This window comes from Acinonyx jubatus, chromosome C2 (genome assembly GCF_027475565.1).
Source record: "Acinonyx jubatus isolate Ajub_Pintada_27869175 chromosome C2, VMU_Ajub_asm_v1.0, whole genome shotgun sequence".
NCBI lineage: Eukaryota > Metazoa > Chordata > Mammalia > Carnivora > Felidae > Acinonyx > Acinonyx jubatus.
Genome location: NC_069384.1, coordinates 68,854,899 through 68,877,749, shown reverse-complemented (window position 1 = coordinate 68,877,749; position 22,851 = coordinate 68,854,899). Strand labels below are relative to the sequence as shown.

The 22,851-nt window shown below is 42.5% G+C and overlaps 1 protein-coding gene across 22 annotated transcripts in view; it reads right to left on the bottom strand.

The window, feature by feature from the left end:
- The window catches only part of KALRN (kalirin RhoGEF kinase), a 661,810-nt gene that overhangs the window by 211,272 nt on the left and 427,687 nt on the right, over positions 1-22,851 (bottom strand). For all 22 annotated transcript variants that reach the window (XM_027061042.2, XM_027061044.2, XM_027061047.2 and 19 more), the window contains exons 26-32: positions 16,728-16,797; positions 14,260-14,349; positions 9,055-9,147; positions 4,706-4,817; positions 2,738-2,928; positions 2,201-2,302; positions 749-891 (exon numbers count right to left, since the gene is read on the bottom strand). In XM_027061042.2, coding sequence (XP_026916843.1) covers positions 749-891; positions 2,201-2,302; positions 2,738-2,928; positions 4,706-4,817; positions 9,055-9,147; positions 14,260-14,349; positions 16,728-16,797 — 801 coding nt within the window. The remainder of the gene's footprint in view (positions 1-748; positions 892-2,200; positions 2,303-2,737; positions 2,929-4,705; positions 4,818-9,054; positions 9,148-14,259; positions 14,350-16,727; positions 16,798-22,851) is intronic.

Below are 22,851 nucleotides of genomic sequence, written 5' to 3'. Positions count from 1 at the left end.
TTTGTTTTGTTTCAAAGTTAACATGATGGTTTTGAATGCTTTCTTTTGAAGTGCCCTCTAAAAGAGTCATTGTGAGTGACTGTCACATGGAGACTTGTGAAAGGAATACCTAGGAAGTCTTCCACCAGTTTAGGGCAGCTGGGATTCAGGAGGGCCCAGAGAGATAAAGGTACAAAAAAATCAGTCCCCCTGCTTATCTCAGATAAATGAAGGTGAGGACTCGAGGGTTACAGAAGAGCTGCAGTGATAACCCCATCATACTATCCCCTACCCATTACAGTATGCAAAACTCATTTACTGTCTTACACAGTCCACTTAGGCCCCCCTCCCTCCCAAAGCCTTCCCTGGACACTCCTCTCAAGTGCTCATCTAAAGTCCCCTCTGAATGAATTTTTACAGCATTTACTGTCCCCATCAGCAGCACTGGTTCTTCTAGTCTAACCATTCTGCGTGGGAGACATAACTATTAGATGGTTCTCGAGGGAAGGGACTCATCATGCATCTTCCCCTTCTCTTCTCAGAGCACCCAGCAGAGTGTCTATGAAATAAGAGGTGCCCAATGAAGCCCTGCTGAATTCAATTGACAGTTACTGGTGAGATGCTTAAAGAAAAGATTGCTCATCTTAGATGGGACTTCACAGAGAATGGTGCCAACTGCACAGCACACCCCTTCTGTGGAAGCAGAGGGCGACCCCACTCCCGCTCCCGGAGCATGTGAGGCAGTGCTGAGAGGAGAGACGCTGGTTACCTCTTACTATTGTTCCTCTGTTTGGCTGGTGTTTTGGGGAGTTGAATTGGCTCCTTTAAAGCTCCTTTCAGGTGAATGATCCTCTCTTGAATCACCTCTCGAATGTTCTTGATCCACTCCTGCTTGGTTTCTATGTTGGAGGCCTGGAGTGCCACAGAGAGAAACAGTAAACACCCCATCTTCCTTTGTTCTCAATCCTCCTCCTGCAGGCTTAACCCACTACTTTTAAGGACACCAAATGTTTGAGGAATTCATTTCTATTTTACGCATATGACTCTTCAATTCTTCTGCAACTCCTAGAATGGGGCTATAACCTCAAGACTCAATGGACACTTGCACGGGGGTGATTTTCAAAGTATTTAATACTCCACATGGCACTGACCAATACTGACATCTGTCCTGGTACGGGAGCATATGTGGAGGTCCCCCCGCCGGGCCAGGGATGAACACATCAGTTACCAGATGCTGGGAGTTCTGGGGAACACTGGAGATGTAGCAAGGGGCATTTGAAGGCAGTGGCTATTCACCAAGTGGTATGGGTCTATATCAGCACATTCAACTCCTAGCATGGCTACATAGGCTTATGCTGACTGAAAGTCAATGCTGGGTTTTTAGCCTGGTAAACATGTTAATTGAAGGCACTTCTACCATCTCATAAGTATCCCATTTGTCTTTGTGGAATTTTTTTCAGGTAATTCTGTCTGATGGCAGGCGGCGGCTAGGCAGGCAATTCCTAGTGAACAAGTGTGAAGCATTTGTCAGGGTTGGACCATCTTTTCCTTGGTGATAGCCACCCACTGATAAGCAACTGACTGATGGGTGCCCCATCCGCAGGACCCCTTCTTGGTTAGATGTACGTTACCACGAGCATATTCCTAGGCTGTGTGAGCTCTGGAAAGTTAGAATGACTCCTTAAGGCCCTCATCTGGAGAAAGGCCCTTTCTTAGTACTCCTTTCAATCAACATAATTCCCTTGCTAGTGTGATTTATGAGAGCTTCTAGAATGTAAGTTTCCAGAGGACAAGGTCCATCTCTCATTTGTAGTTACAAGCAGCACTGAGCAGAATACCTTCTATGTAGGTGTTCAGGAAAAAGTATTGAACGAACGTGGATCAAATCAAGGTACCTTTTGTCAAATGGTCAGTTGTCCTTGCCCTTGAAGGGGACACGTGGACAGAACATATCTAAGTGGGCCCTGCTGAGGAAGCGCAGCAGCTACTCCCTGCATCCCTCCCCCTTCATGCGCTAGAGGGGATCGACTTAGGGGACCACGGATCTTTGAGATTTCAAGTCTATGTCCATGATAGAACTTGCTTTTTGATACCAATGTGATACTGCCCTTCCCGGTGGAGTCTCCAGGCCCCACCTTTCAGGAATCATGTGCCCCAGCCCCCTGCCTTTCTCCTGCCACCCTCAACCCTCAACCCAGCCCCAGTGGAGAGCAGTACTTACTTTCAGCACTGTTTTATTGTCTGAGGAAGGGGTGCGCCCAGACCACAAGGCGAATTTGCAGGGATCACCTTCTACGTGCTCCGTCACACCCAGCTCTGAGGTCTGTAGACAGGAAATGCCTGTGAGAGGCGGGGAAGGGGAGGGCAGTGGGAAACTTAGGGCTGGGGTGGGAAGGGAAAGGTGACAAAGAGGAGAGGACCGAGGGAGGGGCTTCTGTCAATCAAACTTCAACAGACTGGAAGCTTTGTTCCTCTACCCAGGCTGAAAGAATCTACAAGCACCTGCCTGATTAGCAGGTTGCAGGGAGGGAAGGTGAAGAGGGAGGCGCTAAAAGCAGACATCAAGAAGAACGATGGACTCTAAAATGCAGAAGGGGTAGTCGAGGGGGCAGCTTTCCAAATAGGAGGCATTTTCATTTGTCCAGGATGGTTTTGGTGTGGCACCAGGGGAGAGATGAGCTGAGTGTTCAAGAGCCCTTCCTGCCCAAAGGCTCTATGACAACAGGGAGACTTGTCTTGCCCCACCTGCCCCACCTACCAGTAGCTTGTTCTTGTAAACATATTTCGTGTGTCCTGAAGAGTCTTTGATCTCCTTGCTAAAAACCAAGGAGATCTCAAAGAGGAACAAGTGCCGCTCTCGCCCCTTCCGGATCAGTGACTTTGGGTCCCACACTTGAAAGGCATCCTGGAGAATCAGCTCCCCCTGCACATCCAGGTTCTCGTCGAACCCTGAAAGACACCCGTTTCCACCCTGTGGAGTTTCTGTAGCACCCCGTCTGGGTGCCATGGTCCACTCCCCTCTTGGAAAGGTCTCCCTGACTGTGAGCATTCCGTTCCCACATCGCTTTCTCTCTCTGATTCCTGACACTCCTAAATACTTGAGTAGATAGCTCTAGGGAACTGTAATCAGATCTCCCTTTCTGCACCGGTCTCCTACACATAACCAGTATCAGTGGTATCTTCTCAAAAGCCTGGGACCTCCTGCAAGGGCAAACCCCATATCACCTTCTTCCTCTATAGCTCCCCACAGACTTGGGCTCCGAGCTCTGACTGGGGTTGAGGACTGTCTGATGGAGTGCCCTCGACTCCACTTTATTTGTCATTGCTGTATTTCTTACAGTCCATTCCCAGGACTCTTCCCTTTGATGGCTCCTGTCCAATGTGGTGCACAAGCCTTTAACAGCTATATTTATTCCACTTTAAATTTGAAAAGGGGTTCTGAAACTTAGTGTGCTTGAGAATCACCTGCAGAGCTTGTCAAAACACAGATTCCTGCCCACTCCTGCCCCTAGAATACTGGGATTCGGTAGCTGTGGGGTGGAGCCCAGGAATTTGCTCTTTTGACAAGCTCCCAGGTGTTGCTGCTACTGTTCCACATACTTGGAGTAACTGGATCCAGAATACAGGTCAGGAACAGGCTGGAGGAGAAGGGTGCTAACAGATGAGGACACCCAGGGCTGGGGATGGGGATGGAGTGCAAACAGAAAAGGGGGCAGAGAACTGTGGCAACATGAATATGTTCAGATGGTTAGTGCTCAGTCTGGAGAAGGTAACCAGGGCTCTGCTATATGATGAATTATAGCTTCCTATATTCAAAGTGGCCCAGGAAGTAGTGAGATCAGACCAAGATTAGAGGTGGGGGAGGTGGGAGGGAAGGTGATGGTGAGAGATGGAGTCCAGAGGAGAAAAAACAGCCCACAGCTCTGCATATTTACAGCAGAGTACACTGATCCCCCTTAACATCTGTTTTCCAGGCCAGACTGGAATGTGGAGTCTGAACTCATCCGACAACTTCCGCCCCAGTGCAACTGCTCTGCTCCTCTGTTCTGTGGTGTTAAGGGCATTTTATTGGAGTCTCACTCTACCAGGTTTCTGGGTCCCAAGACCATGGTTCCAGTGGACTAAATGTACATTGGTGAAGTCCTATCAGGTCTGTCTGGCTGGACTTTTCTCACCTGCTAGGAAGGCCGTAAGGATGGTTGCTCACCAATGTGAACATCAATGTGAACCCAATGCCACTGAACTGTGTGCTTAAAAATAGTTAGAATGGTAAATTTTATGTTATGTATATTTTATTACAATAGAAGAAAAGAAGAACATAAGGCTGGAGACCTTGGATGTATGTCCACATGCATGCAGGACTTCTACTCATTCTGATGACAAATGCGATGCAAATGCTATTGCAGATGAACAGGACTGCTGTGGGTCAGGGTTCTAGCACATTTACAGTAAGGATGATGGCCTGTCCTGGACTACCTCCCATGCAGTGAGTTATCCACATATCCAAAACAGCTGAGGTCTGATTCTACCTGGAGGCAGGTATTGATCGAGTTGGCCCCTGTGGAGCTCCTCTCACACCTCCTGAGGACCTATGTAACAACTTGCCATTTCTCCTCTCTTCCAGCCTTGCCCATTGCCTGACGTCATGCCACTTCCTTCCCACAACACAAGCTCCCTAGTCTTAGGAAAGGAGGAGGCCCCCCAGGGAGGCGGGGAAGACAGCTACCTTCCAGCATGCTGACATGCATGGCATCATTGGCTTTCTTTGGGACACTGAGCATCACCTCCAGGCCATCCTTGAGCTCTCCCTTCCCTTCTTCGCAGCAAGTTAAAAGTTCCTGGGGGAAAAGTCCAGACACAATTAGAGCCATTTGCCCCAGCTTTCCCACCCTCCCACCACCTAACCCATCAAGGTGATTATAGACCAACTTCGTTCTCCGTAATGGTTTCCTCTAAGCTATAAGAAAAGTGGGGTGGGATGGAGAGTTATCTCCAAAGGATTCTACCACTATATTTTTTCCCTAGACTTAGCAACAGACATCTACTTCTGGCACCACATTTATTTATGTACCTCTTCTCCCTAAATGCTGACTTCCCACCATACTGGGAGCAACCTGGGCTCATAGACATTATAAGTTTATAGCATTTCAGAGTTATAACATATTTTTAGATCATATAAATCAGGAGTTCATACCTTGGGACCAGTATATGGGATTCTGGACTAGTTCTTTTTAAATCTTAAATCTAGAATCTACCCACCATGCCAACCCTATCTCCCCCATGACGTCCACCATGCTGAGGCTTCTCAGAGCATGCCCTCTCTTACTTCCTCATTGAAGACTAGGTCAGTATTCTCTCCACAAAGACATATAGTATCTGGTTGATGGAGAAAAAATAATCTTCAACTATCTTAAAAATTCTAAGGGCCATTTGGAGTGATTTTGCCCAAACCAGAGGAATACTGGCATTCATTTTTCCTATGAGGGTTATTGTATTTTGTTCGTTTTGACACTGGAAACAAAACAGTTAAGCAACAGATCTGCAATCCATACCCTCTCCTTCTGTAGGGGCTGGTGAAGGCAGAGGATGGGTGGATGGGGTAGAGATGCACTTCCAGGAAAGAAAGAAGTTGACCAGATCAAACCCTGTAAACATGTGAGACTTCCTGGCTAATGGTAGTACCTAGCAGGAGAGTCCTTATCTATGGAATGCTTTTAGTAGGATATATCTGGTTTGTCTAGGACTTCTTACGGTAAACAAACCTGGAATCTATGGCTTTAGGGGCATGGCTCCCTGTAAGATATCACATATGCTATGCAACTATCTAAGTAAATAGTATGTTTCATAAACAAAATGGCTCTCTTCAGGGCAAATGATATTATACAAGATATACCATTTAGAAAGTCTGTGTGTTAGTCTGGGCCACAGCATATCCTGATGCTCCAAGAAAGGGCTTAGAGCTGTTGATGGTTCTGGACTTCTCTCTGCGTTATCTCTTCCTCGGGATTATTTGTATCCTTGAAATTATTAGTAAAAGCTTTATACTTGGTAAGATATCTGATTAGTGAGCATCTGACACGAAAGTACAATCCTTTGTGTCATCTCGGATACAATCCCATATGAAGAAGGGAGCTTTGAGTGCCCAAAGGAGAGGTGAACTGCCTCGAGCATGTTGGGGAGGCAGAAGTGATCAGTTCTCAGCTCGGTCCTTGGTTCCAGTTGGTATAATGGCATCACTGTTCAGAAAGCTGCACTTACTTCTGCCAATCTGAAGTTCTCTGACTCTCCCCAACCCTTTCCTAATTTTAACTCTCCTGACCTTGTTTCCCATACATCCTCAAAGGAATTTCCAGGCAGAAGCACAAGAGACAAATAAGAAATATATGCTTCAGTGTGCAATAGAAAATTCCAAATGGTTTAACCCCCAAAGCAGTGTGGCAAGTCCATCAATCAACCACCAAAGCCCATAAATTCTCCTTGGATCCTTGCTATACTTGTTATTAAAGAGAAAGCTCCAATTTAATTTAGACTTCAAAGGACATCTGTGGCAGATTTACATGGAGAATATTGAACACTAACTGACAGATAGTTTTGACTTTCATGCAACACCCAAAGTGAGGAATCCCAGAGGATACTGATAATTAAATATCAGTTTATTTGGAATAAAAGTGTCTTTAATGAGAAAATAAATCCCATATTGTTTATTTATAGTAAGAGCTCAGCAAACTGAGCTTTTACTCCACAGTACTCTGCTACCAATGCATTTATAAGAGGTCAAAATTACCTTGGTAAATCTTTTTACAGATTTTCCACAAATTCCCACTACTTCATTTTTTTTTCCTTCTCAGTTACCTGCACAGTCATCTCTTCCTAAAACATCCAGTTACAGAGTGAAGGGCCCAGAGCCCACCCACCCATCACCTAAAGCAAAACACAGGGCAGCCTGTCCGTCCTCCACTTTCCTCTCTTATCTGTGTCACATAATTATCCAGGGAACTTCAGCCCTGTGGGATTAAAAGGGAGAGCTGAAAAGCTATATTTCTTTTAGAACTGGATCTTACGTTTTAAAAAAAATTTTTTTAATTGTTTATTTTTTGAAGGAGAGAGACAGAGCATGAGTGGGGGAGGGGCAGAGAGGGAGACACAGAATCTGAAGCAGGCTCCAGGCTCTGAGCTGTCAGCACAAAGCCGGACATGGGGCTCAAACTCATGAGGCAGGCAAGCCGTGAGATCATGACCTAAGCCGAAGCCAGACGCTTAACCGCTTAACTGACTGAGCCACCCAGGCGCCCTGAACTGGATCTTACTTGATTTAAGGCATTGGCAAGTGTGGATGGGCAAGTTTCTGTTTTGTTTTGTTTTACTTTTTAATTCACAACCCCACCAATTCCTGAAAAGCTTTGAGATGCTTAAATTTAATAACCACAAACATGAATTTTAAAAAATCTTCCAGTACAAGAAAACTCATTTTAAAGGGTCAAGCGTTAAATGGGATAGGGAAGGAGAGGATCATTACACACAGAAATCTGGGCTAAGGAGAAACCAGTAACAATACAGTAGTCGTAATAGGACTCAATGCTAATTGTCTGATAGTCAAAGGCAAAGAAGGAGCTAAAAGCTCTTGTGATTTAAAGGTAGAGAGTACGCCAATTATTTAGGAGAGAACCCCCACACCCTACTCTGAGATCTTATGAGAATTTCTGTGAGCCTTTATATAAAGAACTTTAAAAAACAAAGATGACATCTTCAAAAGCAATTCTGCCAAAACAGCCAAGATGTTCTGCACATTGTTACTTCTCACATGAGTTCTCAACAAAGGCCAAGGGCATGATGCCATGTTGTAACTCTCTAAGCCATTTCTGCAGGGCTGGATGACTTGAGTGCCTGGAAGCAGAAGCCCAAAATGTCTCTTCTTGGAGACGAGGAAAGAGAAGGTTTGAAGGCAGAGGCAGGAGGGAAAGGGTGGTGCTAGTCCCTGACCTGACCCTCAGTGGGGAAGAGGTCCAGGGCATGGGCTCATGGGGCCCCATGGGGGCTCATGCTCTTCTCATCATGGAATCACATGTGCTAAGCAAGGAGACCCTAGTGGATGTCCGTGGGCACCTCCAGTGTGACCAGAAACCTAGATGTGAAACTAGACTGGTTTTCAGGTTTAGTGAAGCTAGAATATCTGGGATTCTGCAAGCATCTCTAAACATGAGTTGAATTTCAGCAGATTTTCTCTGGAGCTATACTACTTACAACATGCCTCTCACTATCCCTTTATCCTTTGCATTTGAGGAGCAACCAGCCAAATATTCAAACTCAGGGAAAACTCTACCCTTACACCTTGAGAATTAATATACATAGGGGTTATATAACTGCTTATAATATCGATTTCCCAGGCTTTCTGTGGGGGAAATGTCACATCTTCAGACTGTCGGTGTATCCTTCTCTGAAGAAGCAGCCCACATGACTTACTATTTTACATAATTTGATTATTTGAATTTCAAAGAAAATATTTTGGAGAAAATCCAAATCTGTTTGCTTGGCTCCAAAAGAACCCCTACCTAACATATGGGATCCTCCAGACAGAAGAGTGTCATTGTGTTTTAATATGCACTCTTTGAGTGTTTTCTCTCAAAAACCTCATAGTCTTGATAAACACAGAGATTAAGGCAATGGTAGATGCCACCCTGGGCCTCCACTGTCTACGTTGACTGGCAGTGTCCCCTTGACCCCTGACAGTAGGAGGACCACCAGGAGGAATATGTCCCAGGAGGGAAGAGCAAGTGAGGCCCTAAGTGTCAGCCATAACTGCTCCAAACTGTGCAGTGGTGGGCAGGTATGAAAGCAGTCAAAACGTGTTCCTGCTCTCATTTCTCCTCTGTCCCCCAGCAAATAAACACCTAGAGTTTCACAGGATAGGTCATGCAGTCTGGGAGCCAGCAAAGCCAATGGGGGTTCACCTCTGAAGTTTTACTCTAGATGGAGGAAAGGTCTTGAGATGGAAGCTTTCCCATCCTGGGCAAAGCTGGGGCTCCCTGGACCTGATCAGTAGTGCAGGAGGAGGTGCCCAGAGGGGAGGGGAAGTACCTTCAGGAGCAGCTGGTACTTGGTGATCCTCTGGACGGGCTTGATTAGGTAGGAAGAGATGGAGTTGGCCAGACCGTGCCGCTGCTGTATCTCCTACAGGGATGAAAACAGGCACCATGACATACAAAAGGGTGTGTATATGCATGTGTCTTGGGAGGAAGTCAGTGGCGTGAGAAGAGAGCAAAAGGAAAAAGGGTAGAAAATTATGAGGAACCATTCTTTGATGGGGAGAGAACCAAGAGAGACCAAGACGAACACACAGAGAAAAGGAGAGGTGGTGAAAGGGGAGGAGCTTTAGGGAGAGAAAGCAGATTTGTGTGTCAGAAATGAAACTTATAAAGAAATGGGGAAGGATAAAAGTGGAAAACGAGAGTGAGGAGGTAACAGCAGACAGAAGGGTAAAGGAGAGGTGGTGAAGCAGAAAGTGAAAGGAAAAATCAACCCAGAGCAGAGGTGATCACAAGGGGCTAGCGGGACGATGAGAATAAGGGCGTGGGGCTCGGATTTCTATGCCGATGGCTCCTGAGTCTTCCTCTCCCTCAGTCTCCTTAAAACAGCACGAGGGCATGTCTCCTTTACCATCCCTTCTCTCTTCAACTTAGACCCATCCCAACCCAGAATCACCACTGTATTCTTTACAACTTCTTCATTGTGATCAATGGCATCTCCCTCATTCAGGTCTCTTGAGCTGATAGCCATGGAGTCATTTTTAGTTGTTCTCCTTGTGTTATCCCCAGTGATAAGTCTTTCCTCTCCACGCCATTCATGCCCAGGCTACACCCATGACCTCCAGCTGCTGTTTGGGCCTCTAGCCTCTCATTTTAGACCATTCTCTATCCTGCCTCCAAAATGACCTTCCACGCCCCAAGGTGTAGGTGCTGTGAAGGTTAGTGAAGGGTCCATGTAGTCCCCTTGCCTCAAGAACCTTACACACCAGGTGGCTGAGAATACTCACACACATAAATAGCAACAAAGGAGATGGAAGGTATTCCCAGCGAGAACAGAGAGCAATGACTGGGCCCAGGAGTGGTGGATGGCTTAGTAGAGATAAAGCCTTCAGCTGAGGTTTAGAGGATAAGTGGGGGTGCGGAAGTGCAAAGCTGGACGAGTGGCATTCTATAAATGGAAAGCATATAAAAAATGCACAGGAAATAATCATTGGGTATTTATATGATAATGAGGACCATGCAGAATGGTATAGAGGATGTACACCTGGAGTCCAGGAAAAAATGAAAAATACAGTCAGATAAGCAAGATATATTTAGGCCATTGATAGGGTTCAGCTAGATTAAAAAAAAATTAGGATTTGGTGGTGAGCTTCTCAATGGAAAAGTACTGTAGATTTTAAATAGGAGAAAAACATGGTGAAAGCGATGTCTCAGAGAGAGCAATATTTAGCCTAATAACAAGATACAGGGCAGAGGTTGGGATATAGAGATGGAGAAACCAGTTAGGAGGTTGTTGAAAAATCCCAAGCTTGTAAACACAGAGTTACCATGTGATCCAGCAATTCTACTCCTAGGTATATACCTGAGAGAAATGAAAACATACGCCCACACAAAAACTTATATACACTGTTTACAGAAGTATTATTAATAATAGTGAAAAAGTGGATACAACCCAAATGTCCATCAATTGATGAATGGAGGTATACAATGTGAGATATCCATGCAATGGGATATTATTTGGCCATGAGGAGGAATGCAGTCCTGATATATGCTATAACATAGATGGACCCTTGAAAGCATTATGCTAAGTGAAAAAGTCAGTCACAAAAGAATACATATTATATGATTCCATTTTTATGAAATGTCCAGAATAGGTGAATCTGTAGAGACAGAAAATGTATCATTGGTTGTTTAGCACTAAGGACAGGTGGGAGGATAAGGTGGGGTGATGGCTAAAGGGTGTGGGGCTGCTTTTTGAGGTGATGAAAATGTTCTAAAATTGACTGTGGAGATGGTTGCACATATCTGTGAATATACTAAAACCATTAAAGTGTTTACTTTAAATATACATATAATGTATAGCTCTATCTATCTATCTATCTATCTATCTATCTATCTATCTATATCTGTAGGTGTGTACCACGGGCTTGTCCTAGGCTAGGGTCAGTAAGAACAAAGCACTGGGAGGAATACAAGAAACATTTAATTAATTAATTAATCAATTCATTAATTAATTTAATGTTATTTATTTTTGAGAGAGGGAGAGTTTGAGCAGGGGAGAGGCGGAGAGAGGGGGACAGAGGATCTGAAGCAGGCTCTGCTCTGACAGCAGAGAGCCTGCTGTGGGGCTTGAACTCATGAACCGTGAGATCATGACCTGAAGCAAAGTCGGATGTTTACCCAACTGAGCCACCCAGGCGCCCAAGAAACATTTTAAAGTTATGTGAGAGAGGACTTGTCATGTGGCCATGGAGGAAGGGGAAGAAGAGGGAATAAAAAACAATTTTCGCATTCCTGCCAGCTATCCCAGAAAGTAGCAACTTTCTCACCCGTGTGCCTCTTCCCTAGAGGTGTGGAGTTCTAGCTGGACTTGTCCAAGGGTGATGGGCAAAAGAGCTGGCAGCCTGACTCTCTGGGCAAAGGAACATCGTCAGTTTACTTGGCAGCTCTGGCAAGAGAGCACCGGCAATAGGGCACCTTTGACAGCCATCCATCTCTGCCAGCTCTGGGAAGGCTGCATGTGGGGCAGCGAGGAAGGGAGGAAGGCGTTGCCTCCGGGGGCTAGGTCCGCTGAACCATGCTTGCTAACCAGCTTAGCATCAAACACCACAGCCTCACAGCTCTCACATCCGAAGTAGAAAATTCTGGATTGTATGAAGGTGTGCCCCTTTCTGGAACTTCAATGTTCTGTGCACTCTTTACGATAATGGATACTAAAAGACAGCCTTTCTTAAGGGCTTATCTCTTTTATAGAATGAGGGCCTAAAGCAGATATTTTCTAAGTGAAGAACTTAGGGAACCCTTTCTGATGAAACGGAAAAAAAGCTACAAGTATTACGGGTTCTGGAAAGCTCTGGGAACAATCAGGAGAGGTTACTGAGAGGCTACTGTTCTCCCTCTCCACCTCTATGCCGAGATCCAGGGACTCCTACCTAGTGGACGGTTTTCCTGGCTTCCAGTGGTCTTCCCAACTAAAGTAGAGGCTCATCAGGCACTATGTTGGGAATGGAGGGTGGGGGAAGGGTGTAAAATTTGGAGGTTATCTAACTTACTAGTCAAAGTCTAGAAATTGGCTAGAAACAGGAATATGATGACTGTAGGACTAAAGGATAAGGCCAATTAGCACCGCACACTATGATGTGTACAAAATAAACCAAGCAAATCATCAGTCAACCTCAAGGGGCTCATAGGTGGGAGGAGGTGTGTGTAATAGAAAGGTACATTGATAACCCCCATAAGGGAAATTGTTATAAACACTATAAGAGAGATACAAAGTATAACACATGCATAGGGAAAGGGAAGGGTTCCTGCAGGACACATTTGACTTTTAAAGGATAGAAAGAATTCCGAAGAGTGACAGAGTGTGCTTGTGTGTGTGTGTTTCTGTGCAGGTGCATTTTACACGCAGAGTGGTAAGGCAGAGAGCGCACTGTGAGCAAAGACGAGGAAGCGGGGGAGTCTGAGGCATGCTCAGAGCACAGGACATGGATGTTCAGAAAAATGCTACGTGGAAGACAGGACACAATGCATTTAAAACTTCACAAACACCCTTCTGCATACTGTTGATGAGTAATCGACCAGAAACATGTTAAAGAAAATACATTATTAACAGAGGTAATAGTGGTAGAGAACATCCAGTATGATATCCAATAAATTCAGATACCAAGTTAAAGAAGTACTTTTCTTGAATTTTCTGTTTTATCAAATCTAACCTTAAAATTCCAGTTTGGGACACTCAGGACCATTTGCATATCAACGCTTCATTTAAAAAAGTCATGTATGTTTTTTCTTGCCTGGCTTTCTCCCATTCAAGGGTCATTCCTTTACAGAGCAATGAGACACTTGTGGAATCATTTCTATTTTGGCAACATCAGTCTAGAAAGATGCTCAGAGGTTCATTTTGTAAACTTGAATATGGGAATGATGTTTAAATGTCTGTATTCCTGAAGGTGCCTAGAACACCATCTTCTCTATAGTAAATACTCAAATATTCATGGGAGAAATGAAAGCGGGTAGGCAGAAACACAGACTAACAAACATTAAAAAGTTCTGTATTTCAAGTTGTTGTCACTTCTGATGGGACTACCATAATGGCCATCACTGCTACAGTCTCTTTCTCAGTGAACTTCCCTCCCCCAATTTCTTCACGCCTCGTTCTTCCCTTACATCCTACATTGACCCATTTGATGCTGTTCACTTTATAGCCAACAGGTCACTCTTTTGGGCCTAGCAATATGTAGACTTATGCCATCATTCACTAGCAGGGATGGATCCTTGTTCTAAAGCAAGGGACCAGACAAAAGGTACATCAGTGCCATCTTTGCTTGGCTCCCATTACAGCCCAAGTGATCAGCACTGGCTGTGCTATAACTCTCAAAGTCCAGGCCAAACCCAAGCCAATCATACCAGAATCACAAGGGTGGGACCCAGGAATCAGTATTTTCAAAACTCCCCAGGTGATTCAAATGTGTAGTCAAGGTTGAAATAATAGCATGTGAGTAGTGTCTCTCAAACTTGGGTGGCTTCTTAAAACTCAGATTGTTGGGCTTCAGCCCTGGACACTCTGACTCAACAGATCTGGGGAGGTGGTCCAAAATATGCCTTTCTAACAAGTTCTCTGGTGATGTTGATGTGGCTGCTCTGAGGACCACACTTTGAGAAGCCCTGCATTTGAGGGAGCTGTGTATGAAGCAGCTGTGTATGCATTTGAGGGAGCTGTGTATGAAGAAGTGAAACATCTTAATGTGTGGGTTATACTGCCGGTCTCTCTGCACACAAGATGGTGGCCAGCCCAGTTTGGTGCTGAGGCATGAAGGACCAATGTTCCTTGTCTAAAACCACACCACTTGAGATGGGATGGGGTAAAACAAAAGACAAGCACTGCTTTGGCTTTTCTCCATGCTTTACTCCTGAGATAGAGGTTTGGGGGGCCAAATTAAAAAGAGGACTAAAGGATAAAAACCCACTATCCCAAAGTAGAGAAACATTTCCACCCACCCACTCATCAATGACTCAAGAATGGAAAATCATGGCTTACATCAAAGAAGGTGCCTGCATGCTCCAGGATCAGCTGGTTGGAATCAGGCTTGTTTTTACAGTAGGTGACGTACATCTGAAATTTGTCTGCCTGAAAAGAACAAAGGCAATGACAGGTAAGCGTCCGTTAGCTGCTCCCTTCTGTTGACTGTGCCTGAAGGACCCAGCAGGGGTTGTGTAGTTAAGCTCTCAGATATTGTGTGGCACAGGATTATCTGTGGCAAATGTTCTGGGCTTATCTGCCCGTGTTCCCCTAACAAACTTGGGGATACTTTTCTCCTTTCTGAAGGTGGAGAAAGCTTGCTGAAAGTGAGCTTATTTTAATACTAGACTGTACTAGAAAGACTTTGAAAACCCAATTCATATAACGTATTTTGAAGTTGGATAGAATTTGTTTAGACATCATCCCTTTTCTGGATTACCTACAATTGTCCTTCCCATCTTGAAAAATGATAGCATTTTCTCTAAAAACAAAACTCAAAGAATGAAAATAAAGTGTGATCTCAGAGGAAGACCTGATTGTATCCCAAATGTCTCCATTGGGGGTAGTTTGTAGGCCATGCCAAGTGTCTATGCCATCATCTCCAATTTTCCAGAAGCAATGATGGGGGAAAGGAAAGCAAGGGGACCCTCTAGGGACAGGGATGAACAATGAGTCCTAACCCAATTGTAACTTCAAGCCAACAACCTTGTAGCTTGGCAAAAAAATCATTTCTTGTTTCTCTTAGTACCCTCTGGGTTAGTACTCCATGTCCCTGCTACTGGGAAAGGTGTGCATATGTTGGCCACTAAGTAGTTTTCCCATTTGTGAAATGCTGCCAGTGTTGGTGCCTACAGAACACCTGGGATATCCTCTTCTGAGACAGAGGCCCAGATAGATATGTGTTAAGTATAGCAGGTCTCATTCATGCCAGCACTATTCTCAGAGCTTCTCTTATATATTAACTCATCTGATCCTCCTGAGAACACTATGCAGCATCCCCATTTTACAGATGTGAAAACTGCGGCACTGTTTGGTTAAGTAACTTTCAATTCCCACAGTTAGAAAGTGGTAGAGCCCAGGCAAGCTGACTTCGTGCTTCTTGGTCATAACCACTGCCTTTCAGTATACTGAAACAACTCTTTCTAGCCTCATATGTGAAGATTATGAGACTTAACAAAGTCACCTTGGGATAATTCTGGGAAAAATGTGCCTATTTTATGCAATCATCAAAGGTTTTCTGAGACCAATTTTAGGGCTTATATACTACCTGGGAGACATTTATCAGCCCTAGGACATAATGATAAATCCTACTTATGGCTGATTGTTAGGCAGATCCACAAATTGTATGAAACAAGATGTGAAAAAAAAAATCCCTTCACTTATTTTTTTCCTCTACATTGGCTGTGCAAGGGATCATAAATTGTTGATCAGCATTAATGTGAACTGTGCACAGGCTCATGTATTTAGAGGTAGAAAATGTATTAACACAAAGTCTGAGACTTCCTTAAGAAATGAGAGTATGCCAGGAAGCAAACACTAAGGTTTCATGTAAAGAAAACAACTCAGGTCTTGAGCTGTGGAATTGGCTGTGCTATTTATTACATGTCAGTGGACTAGTCAACCTCCTAGGTCATCTAAATTGTTTCCATCTATAAAATATAAGGCATAACTATAGTCCTACCTATTCCATAGGTTGTTGAGAGCATAAAATCTCTGAATCATGAATACATTTTGAAAAGTAGCCGATTTTGAGTGGAAATTATAATGAGATAATTATAAAATAGAACTCCTGACCCCAGGGAAGGATTTCCATGTTTAGTTGCACTTAGTATCACAGGTGGATTTCCCTGGAGATGTTTGCATTCCCGTCATGAACCTGAGCTCAGAATAACATGGTGTGGATGCTAATGGAGACTAATGTTCCCATTTATATAATTAGAACCTGGTATATTTAGCCCATTTACTTGGCCCATGACAATAGCACCAGGAAAGAAAATGACTAGACACTAATTTTGTAGGTCAGAACTGGGATGGATACCTATGGAATCTGTTTTTCTCTATGAAGGAAGAAAATGTAACCAATGGTTTGATGGATTCCTGAAGGCCTAATTTTGCCCTAATCCTAATCCTGTAAAAACAAAACAAAACAAAACAAAACCAATGGTTAGAACTGGAGTGGCTCCTCTATCATGGGTGGTGATCCTGTTCCACTCTCCTGATGTCTCAGTTTTAGAAAGTTCCTGGAGAACTCAATGTGGAGCTTGGACACAACGTCTAAAGACTTTTCCCAAGGAGGACTCTGCTCCTTGGGGATGGTCTGCTCCTCTCAGATATACTTGTGCCCCCTCCCTAGAGTCCCTGGCACTGTGTTAGAATGTCAGTGACACTAGCCCTCAGGTCAGGCAGCAAACAGTATGCCATCTGACACCATGTACCCTCCTGGAAAGGATGGCACAGTGGGAGAAGAAGCATTTCAGGTCAGTTACCCAGGTAACAAAGCAGTGTCCCACATCCTCAGGCAGCTGCTCATACTTCTCCAGCTCTTTGAGGAAGATGCTGCAAGGGGAGAGAAAGGCTGGATCAGACATCTCTGTACTGCCTCCCTCCCCACCCAGATGATTATGCTGCGGCCATCACAACCCCGTAAGCTCTCCGTTATTTACACTTGGCTTCTGCATTCTTGAAGTGATACATGGTGAGCAGTAGTTTTAAATATATTAGAACTGTTTTCATTATAATTTATATTCATTGATTAATTAGTGCTACTTAAAATTATATTGTTTCTCTTACAGATTTACATTTCTCAGGTTGAAAAGAAATTAAATATTATACTTGTGTTGGGACTTTCATTTTAACTGCCACCATGAATCTATTTTTTATACAAGTAATCTGAATACATGGTAACATTAAAAAAATTTGCAAATACAGGTATCAAAAACAATGAAATAAATATCATCTATGATCCCGGAGATGTAGTGGAAACATTTTGAGTCCTACAGTAATTTCTTTCCAGTTCTTGGCTTTCTTCTTCTACCAGCAGGCACTTTGTGCTAAAAGTTATGAGTTAATGTTTCCTAATGCAGACATCATTAGGAAAGAAAATTCAATATGGAAAAAGTCACAATATATTTCAAAGCTGAATTGAATTACCAGGGAATTATCTGCCTCTGTGGATATCTATGCCATGGTTCCCTTATGTGTGAATAAATAATGAAGGGCTGACTATACCAATTTCAATTGGATTAAACAATTGGATTGGGCTCAGAGAATATAAGCTCTAATGAGCCAGCATCACCAGAATGGAATTTGTTTTTTTTAAATCACACAGAAAGTTTTAGGGTGCCTGAGTAGCTCAGTCAGTTAAGCATCCAACTCTTGATTTCTGCTCAGGTCATAATCATGGTTTGTGAGTTTGTTCGAGCCCTGCATTAGGCTCTGCACTGACAGCGTGGAGCCTGCTTGGGATTTTCTGTCTCTCTCTACCCCTCCCCTGCTCTCTCTCTCTCTCTCTCTCTGAATAAATAAACATTAAAAACTAGAAATCACACAGGGGTTTTAAAATAAAAAATAATTATGATGCTGTGGGGAAACTCACTGATGGAAATGGAAGATATAATCTTTTCAAAGGGCAATTTGACAATATCCACCAAAATTAAAAAAAATGTATACTTATCTTTTGTTTCTGCAACTTTAATCTTGGAAAATTTCGTATATATCTTAATCTACTTATGTAGAGGATGATGTAAACATGTGTATTCAATGTGTTACTGTTCATAATATTAAAAGGTGGGCTGTAGGTGACAAAATAACCGTATAGCCACAGAACCGGATAGTACACAGTTATAACAAAAATAACAAGGCTTTCTATGTTTTCACATGAAAGATCTCCAAGGCAGGCTGTTAAGTAAAAAAAGCAAGGTGTGGAAGAATGTATACAACATGCCACCTTTTGTATAAGTAGGGAATATGTACTCTTATTTCCAACCCAAGAAATTAATGGTCGAAGGGTACAAGGTCAGTTATGAGAGGTAAATCGTGAGATCCACTATAAGCATAGTACCTATAGCTAACAATATTGTATTGTACACTTAAAGTTTGCCAAGTGTACACTTACATTAAGTGTTCTTTCATCATCATCGACATCACGATCATCATCATCATCATCATCATAGAGGGAGGACACTTTGGGAGGTGATGGATATGTTCATGGCCTTGATTATTGTGATAGTTTCATGGGTGTACACTTATCTCTAAACTCATCAAATTGTATATATTATATATGTACAGCTTTTTACATGTCAATCATAATTTGCTATGGTGGTTTCTTTAAAAAAAGGTCATCAAACATGAACTATTGGGACTTAATCAAGATAAAAAGCTTCTGCACAGCAAAGGAAACAATCAACAAAACTAAAAGGCAGCCTGTGGAATGGGAGAAGCTATTTGCCAACAACATATCTGATAAAGGGATAGTATCCAAAATCTATAAAGAACTTATCAAACTCAGTACCCCCCAAAATAAATAACACAGTGAAGAAATGGGCAGAAGACATGAATAGACACTTTTTCAGACATCCAGATGGCTAACAGACACATGAAAAGATGCTCAACAGCATTCATCATCAGGGAAATACAAATCAAAGCCATGATGAGATGTCACCTTACATCTATCAGAATGGCTAAAATTAACACAGGAAACAACAAGTATTGACAAGGATGTGGAGAAAGGGGAACCCTCTTGCACTGCTAGTTGGAATGCAAACTGGTGCAGCTGGTCTGGAGAATAGTATGGAGGTTCCTCAAGAAACTAAAAATAGAACTACCCTACAATCTAGCAATAGCACTATTAGGTATTTATCCAAAGAATACAAAAATACAGATTCGAAGTGGTACATGCAACTCAATGTTTATAGCAGCATTATCAACAATACAATATACATTGTATATATATAATGTATATATACACACACATGCACACACATACACACGTATATATATATATATATACACACATACACACATACACATATATACATATACACATGTATATATACACACACATACACATATACATACAATGAAATATTACTCAGCCATCAGAAAGAATTAAATCTTGCCATTTGCAATGACGTGGATGGAGCCTGAATGTATTATGCTAAGCAAAATAAGTCAATCAGAGAAAGATAAATACCATATGCTTTCACTCATATGTGGAACTTAAGAAACAAACAGATGAACATATGGTAAGTAGGGGGGAAGAGAAGAGAGGGAAACAAACCACAAAAGACTCTTAACAAACTAAGGTTGCTGGAGGGGAGGTGGGTGGGAGATGGGCTAGATGGGTGATGGGTACTAAGGGGGGCACTAGTTGTGATGAGCACTGGGTGTTGTATGGAAGTGAATCACTCCTGAAACTAATGTTGCACTGTATGTTAACTAAAATTTAAATAAAATAAATTTAAAAATTAAAAAAAGATCATTACCATAGGAAACCAGCTAAAGGAATAGGGTAAAGATAGTGGTGAGTTGGAAATCCCAATCTATATTTTTTAATTTAATTTTGAATTTTAAAATTAATTCAAAATTAAATTAAAAGATATAAAGCAGTTCTGAATCATTCCACTACTTACTTCCAGCATTGGAAAAAATAAATTGTATTGATTTGACCTACTCTGGCTCCTATTGCCCAAGCATTCTGGCAGTATCTGCTACTTGTGTTTCCCCTTCAACAACATAAAAAGATGTTGTTCTTAGTTTTAGTCATATTTGGAAGGCCAAAATGCTAATAATGATTGGTGGGATCACATATAATTTTTTTGTCCACCTGCAATGCAAGTTTTTCTATAATAAATGAGCATTGCTGTAATAATAAAGAAAAGTCACTTAAAAATTTTGGGGGACTCTTAGCAATACCCATTTGAAGATAATCATCCTCCCCTAACGTGAATTTTAGAGCATCCTGATTTGACTCATGGAACAGAAGTAATTATAATGCAATTTGGGCTTTCAAAATACAAATATGCAGTGCTCAAAAATCAATAAAGTATCATATTTACTGACATGGTTTTTAATGTTTATTTATTTATTTTTAGAGAGAGAGAGTGAGCAGGGGAGGGGCAGAGAGAGAGGGAGACAGAGAATCTCAAGCAGGAGCTCGACGTGGGGCTTGAACTCATGAACCGTGAGATCATGACCTGAGTGGAAATCAAGAGTCAGACGCTTAACCAACTGAACCACGCAGGTGCCTCAAGTGATACTTTTAGAAGAACTGCAGGTGACATACATGTATTTAATATGACTTCTAAAACACAAATAGGAAAAAATATTATATAATGCTGTAATTGAGGCTCAAACTTCTTTCCAGGCCAAAAAGGAAACATCCTTTTTTGCTGCAAGAGAAGCAGTCTGGCTCCCCACCATATCATGTCATCACTGAATTCTAAAAGACACTGAGGAGGGCACCTGTTGGGATGAACACTGGGTGTTGTATGGAAACCAATTTGACAATAAACTTCATAAAAAATAAATAAAAATAAATAAAAGACATTTATCATGTGGTCCTTCTCTGGGAGGAACACTAAATAATATAATGTACAACATCTTCATAAATACTCTTTCAGAAGGTGTTGAGTTATTCTTTACGTGGACATTTCTCATATAAATCTTCACTATAAATCTCAGTGTAGACAATGATTAGAACGTCAGCTCTGTCCCATGATGGACTGAACAGGGCCTGGGGTGTGGACTGGAATGGCTTGGTGACGAGGGAGGAAATCTGATGGGCTGTTCTAGGATAAGGACTGGTGAAAGAAAATGAGTTACTTTAAAGAAAGAAGGACCCAAAAGGAGAGAGGTCCTGGAAGAAGAGAGAGAGGGAAAAAGTGGGTAATCCAAAGGTCCCTGGCAATTGGGATAAACTCTCTCAGCTTGTGGAAAACCTCTTCCTCCCCACTCTTGGGATGTCACTCCAGTCCCCTAAGCTCTGACTCCCACGGTATTTAGGCCCTTCTACGTTAGGGTGATCAAATAAACAAAACAGCCAGATCATGACATTCCACACAGGATACAACTCAGGGAGACTTTCCTTCTTTCCTTGACTTTTGACCCAAGGTCAGTGACCTGGTCACTTAAGGTTAAATTTAAGCAAACAGTGGTAATTATACCAACAGAACTGATCCTTGATCTAGATGCTAAAGACAGTGCTAGGAATTTTCTTTAAAATCCCGATACTCTCAATTGAGCAATCCCGTGACTTTTTGTGATAGCAGCTATCAAAAACCTATGAGACAATGCTCAGTTTGAAAATTCTGAAGAAATGAAAGCCCTGTAAAATGAATCACATGCCTAGAATACTATTTGTATAATTAATGCCTTTCTGGAAAAGGAAGGTTTTAGCAGCAACGGCCACTAGCCCACCCATCTATTGATCCTGTCTCTCACTTTCCTTTCCTCCCAGAGCCAAGCACAAGTTAAAGAGCCAGAGTTCACACTTACTCACAGTTGTGTGTGGGGGAGTGTCTTCCGACGCCTCATTTTTTGCATCTTTGAACCACAACCTCGTGGGGTTGTTGTGAGGATTTAATAAATCCACGTAGGTAAAGAGACCAACCCAGGGCCTAGCATACAGTAGACATTAAATAACTACTAGGTTTTTAGGACCAGTGCTTCCTAATCTTAATAAAGTCATCATCTGATAAACATACATTTGCACACTCTTCCCCATTCCTGGAGACTCATTCCTAGGGAACTCTCCCCTAGGGGAGACCGTGTTGGAAAATTGGTACTAGATTACCTTTCCCTAGAAAATATCCTGGGAAAATCGTGATTGCGTGTTATAAAAATTGGATTCCAAGGTCACATATCATTTAAGTTTGGGAAATATTGCTAAGCTGCTTTCTTTACTGGAGGGCTTCCAAAATCCTATAAAATGATGAGGTACATTATAAGTCTCTGAAGTAAACAGTGTGCAGTGCTTCCCAAACTTCTTTGCAAGTGGAACTCTTTTGGGGGCAGTATCAGACCTTGTCTCAAGGAACACTCCTGGAAACCCCTAGTTAATGGCCCCTGTACCTGGCCGTGCACCGCCCTGTGGGGTTAGGGTCTGAGCTGCTGTATTATTCAGAAAAGCTGCCTGGGTAATTCCACTGTATCCAATCCATAGACCAGCATTTGATGGCAGCTACCCCAGATTCCAGTTGGCAGATACCATATTGACTCCGTATGACTTAATTTTTTAATTAAAAAAATCTAAGAATTAGAAAAACTACTTTGTGCTGGGCATATCAATTCATAACTTTGAGTAAGACATTCACTACCATCTTAATGTGATTGTTGAAGGCAAGTGGCAATATTAAACTTTATTTTGCTTTTTAATTTAAAGCTTATGAAGATGATAGATTATGTAACTCTAATCAATATCATTCTGTCTGCTTCAAGTGGACATGATGAGTTTAAATTAAAGCATAAGAGGTCACAACACTCTTCACAAATGATAGAATATTCCACCTCAGCTCTTCTATAGCCACATCTTTGTCCTCACCATTTCAATAATTATACATAGTAAATCATGAGGGAACAAGCAAAGCAAGTAGTTTCAGTGTTTGTGTGAAT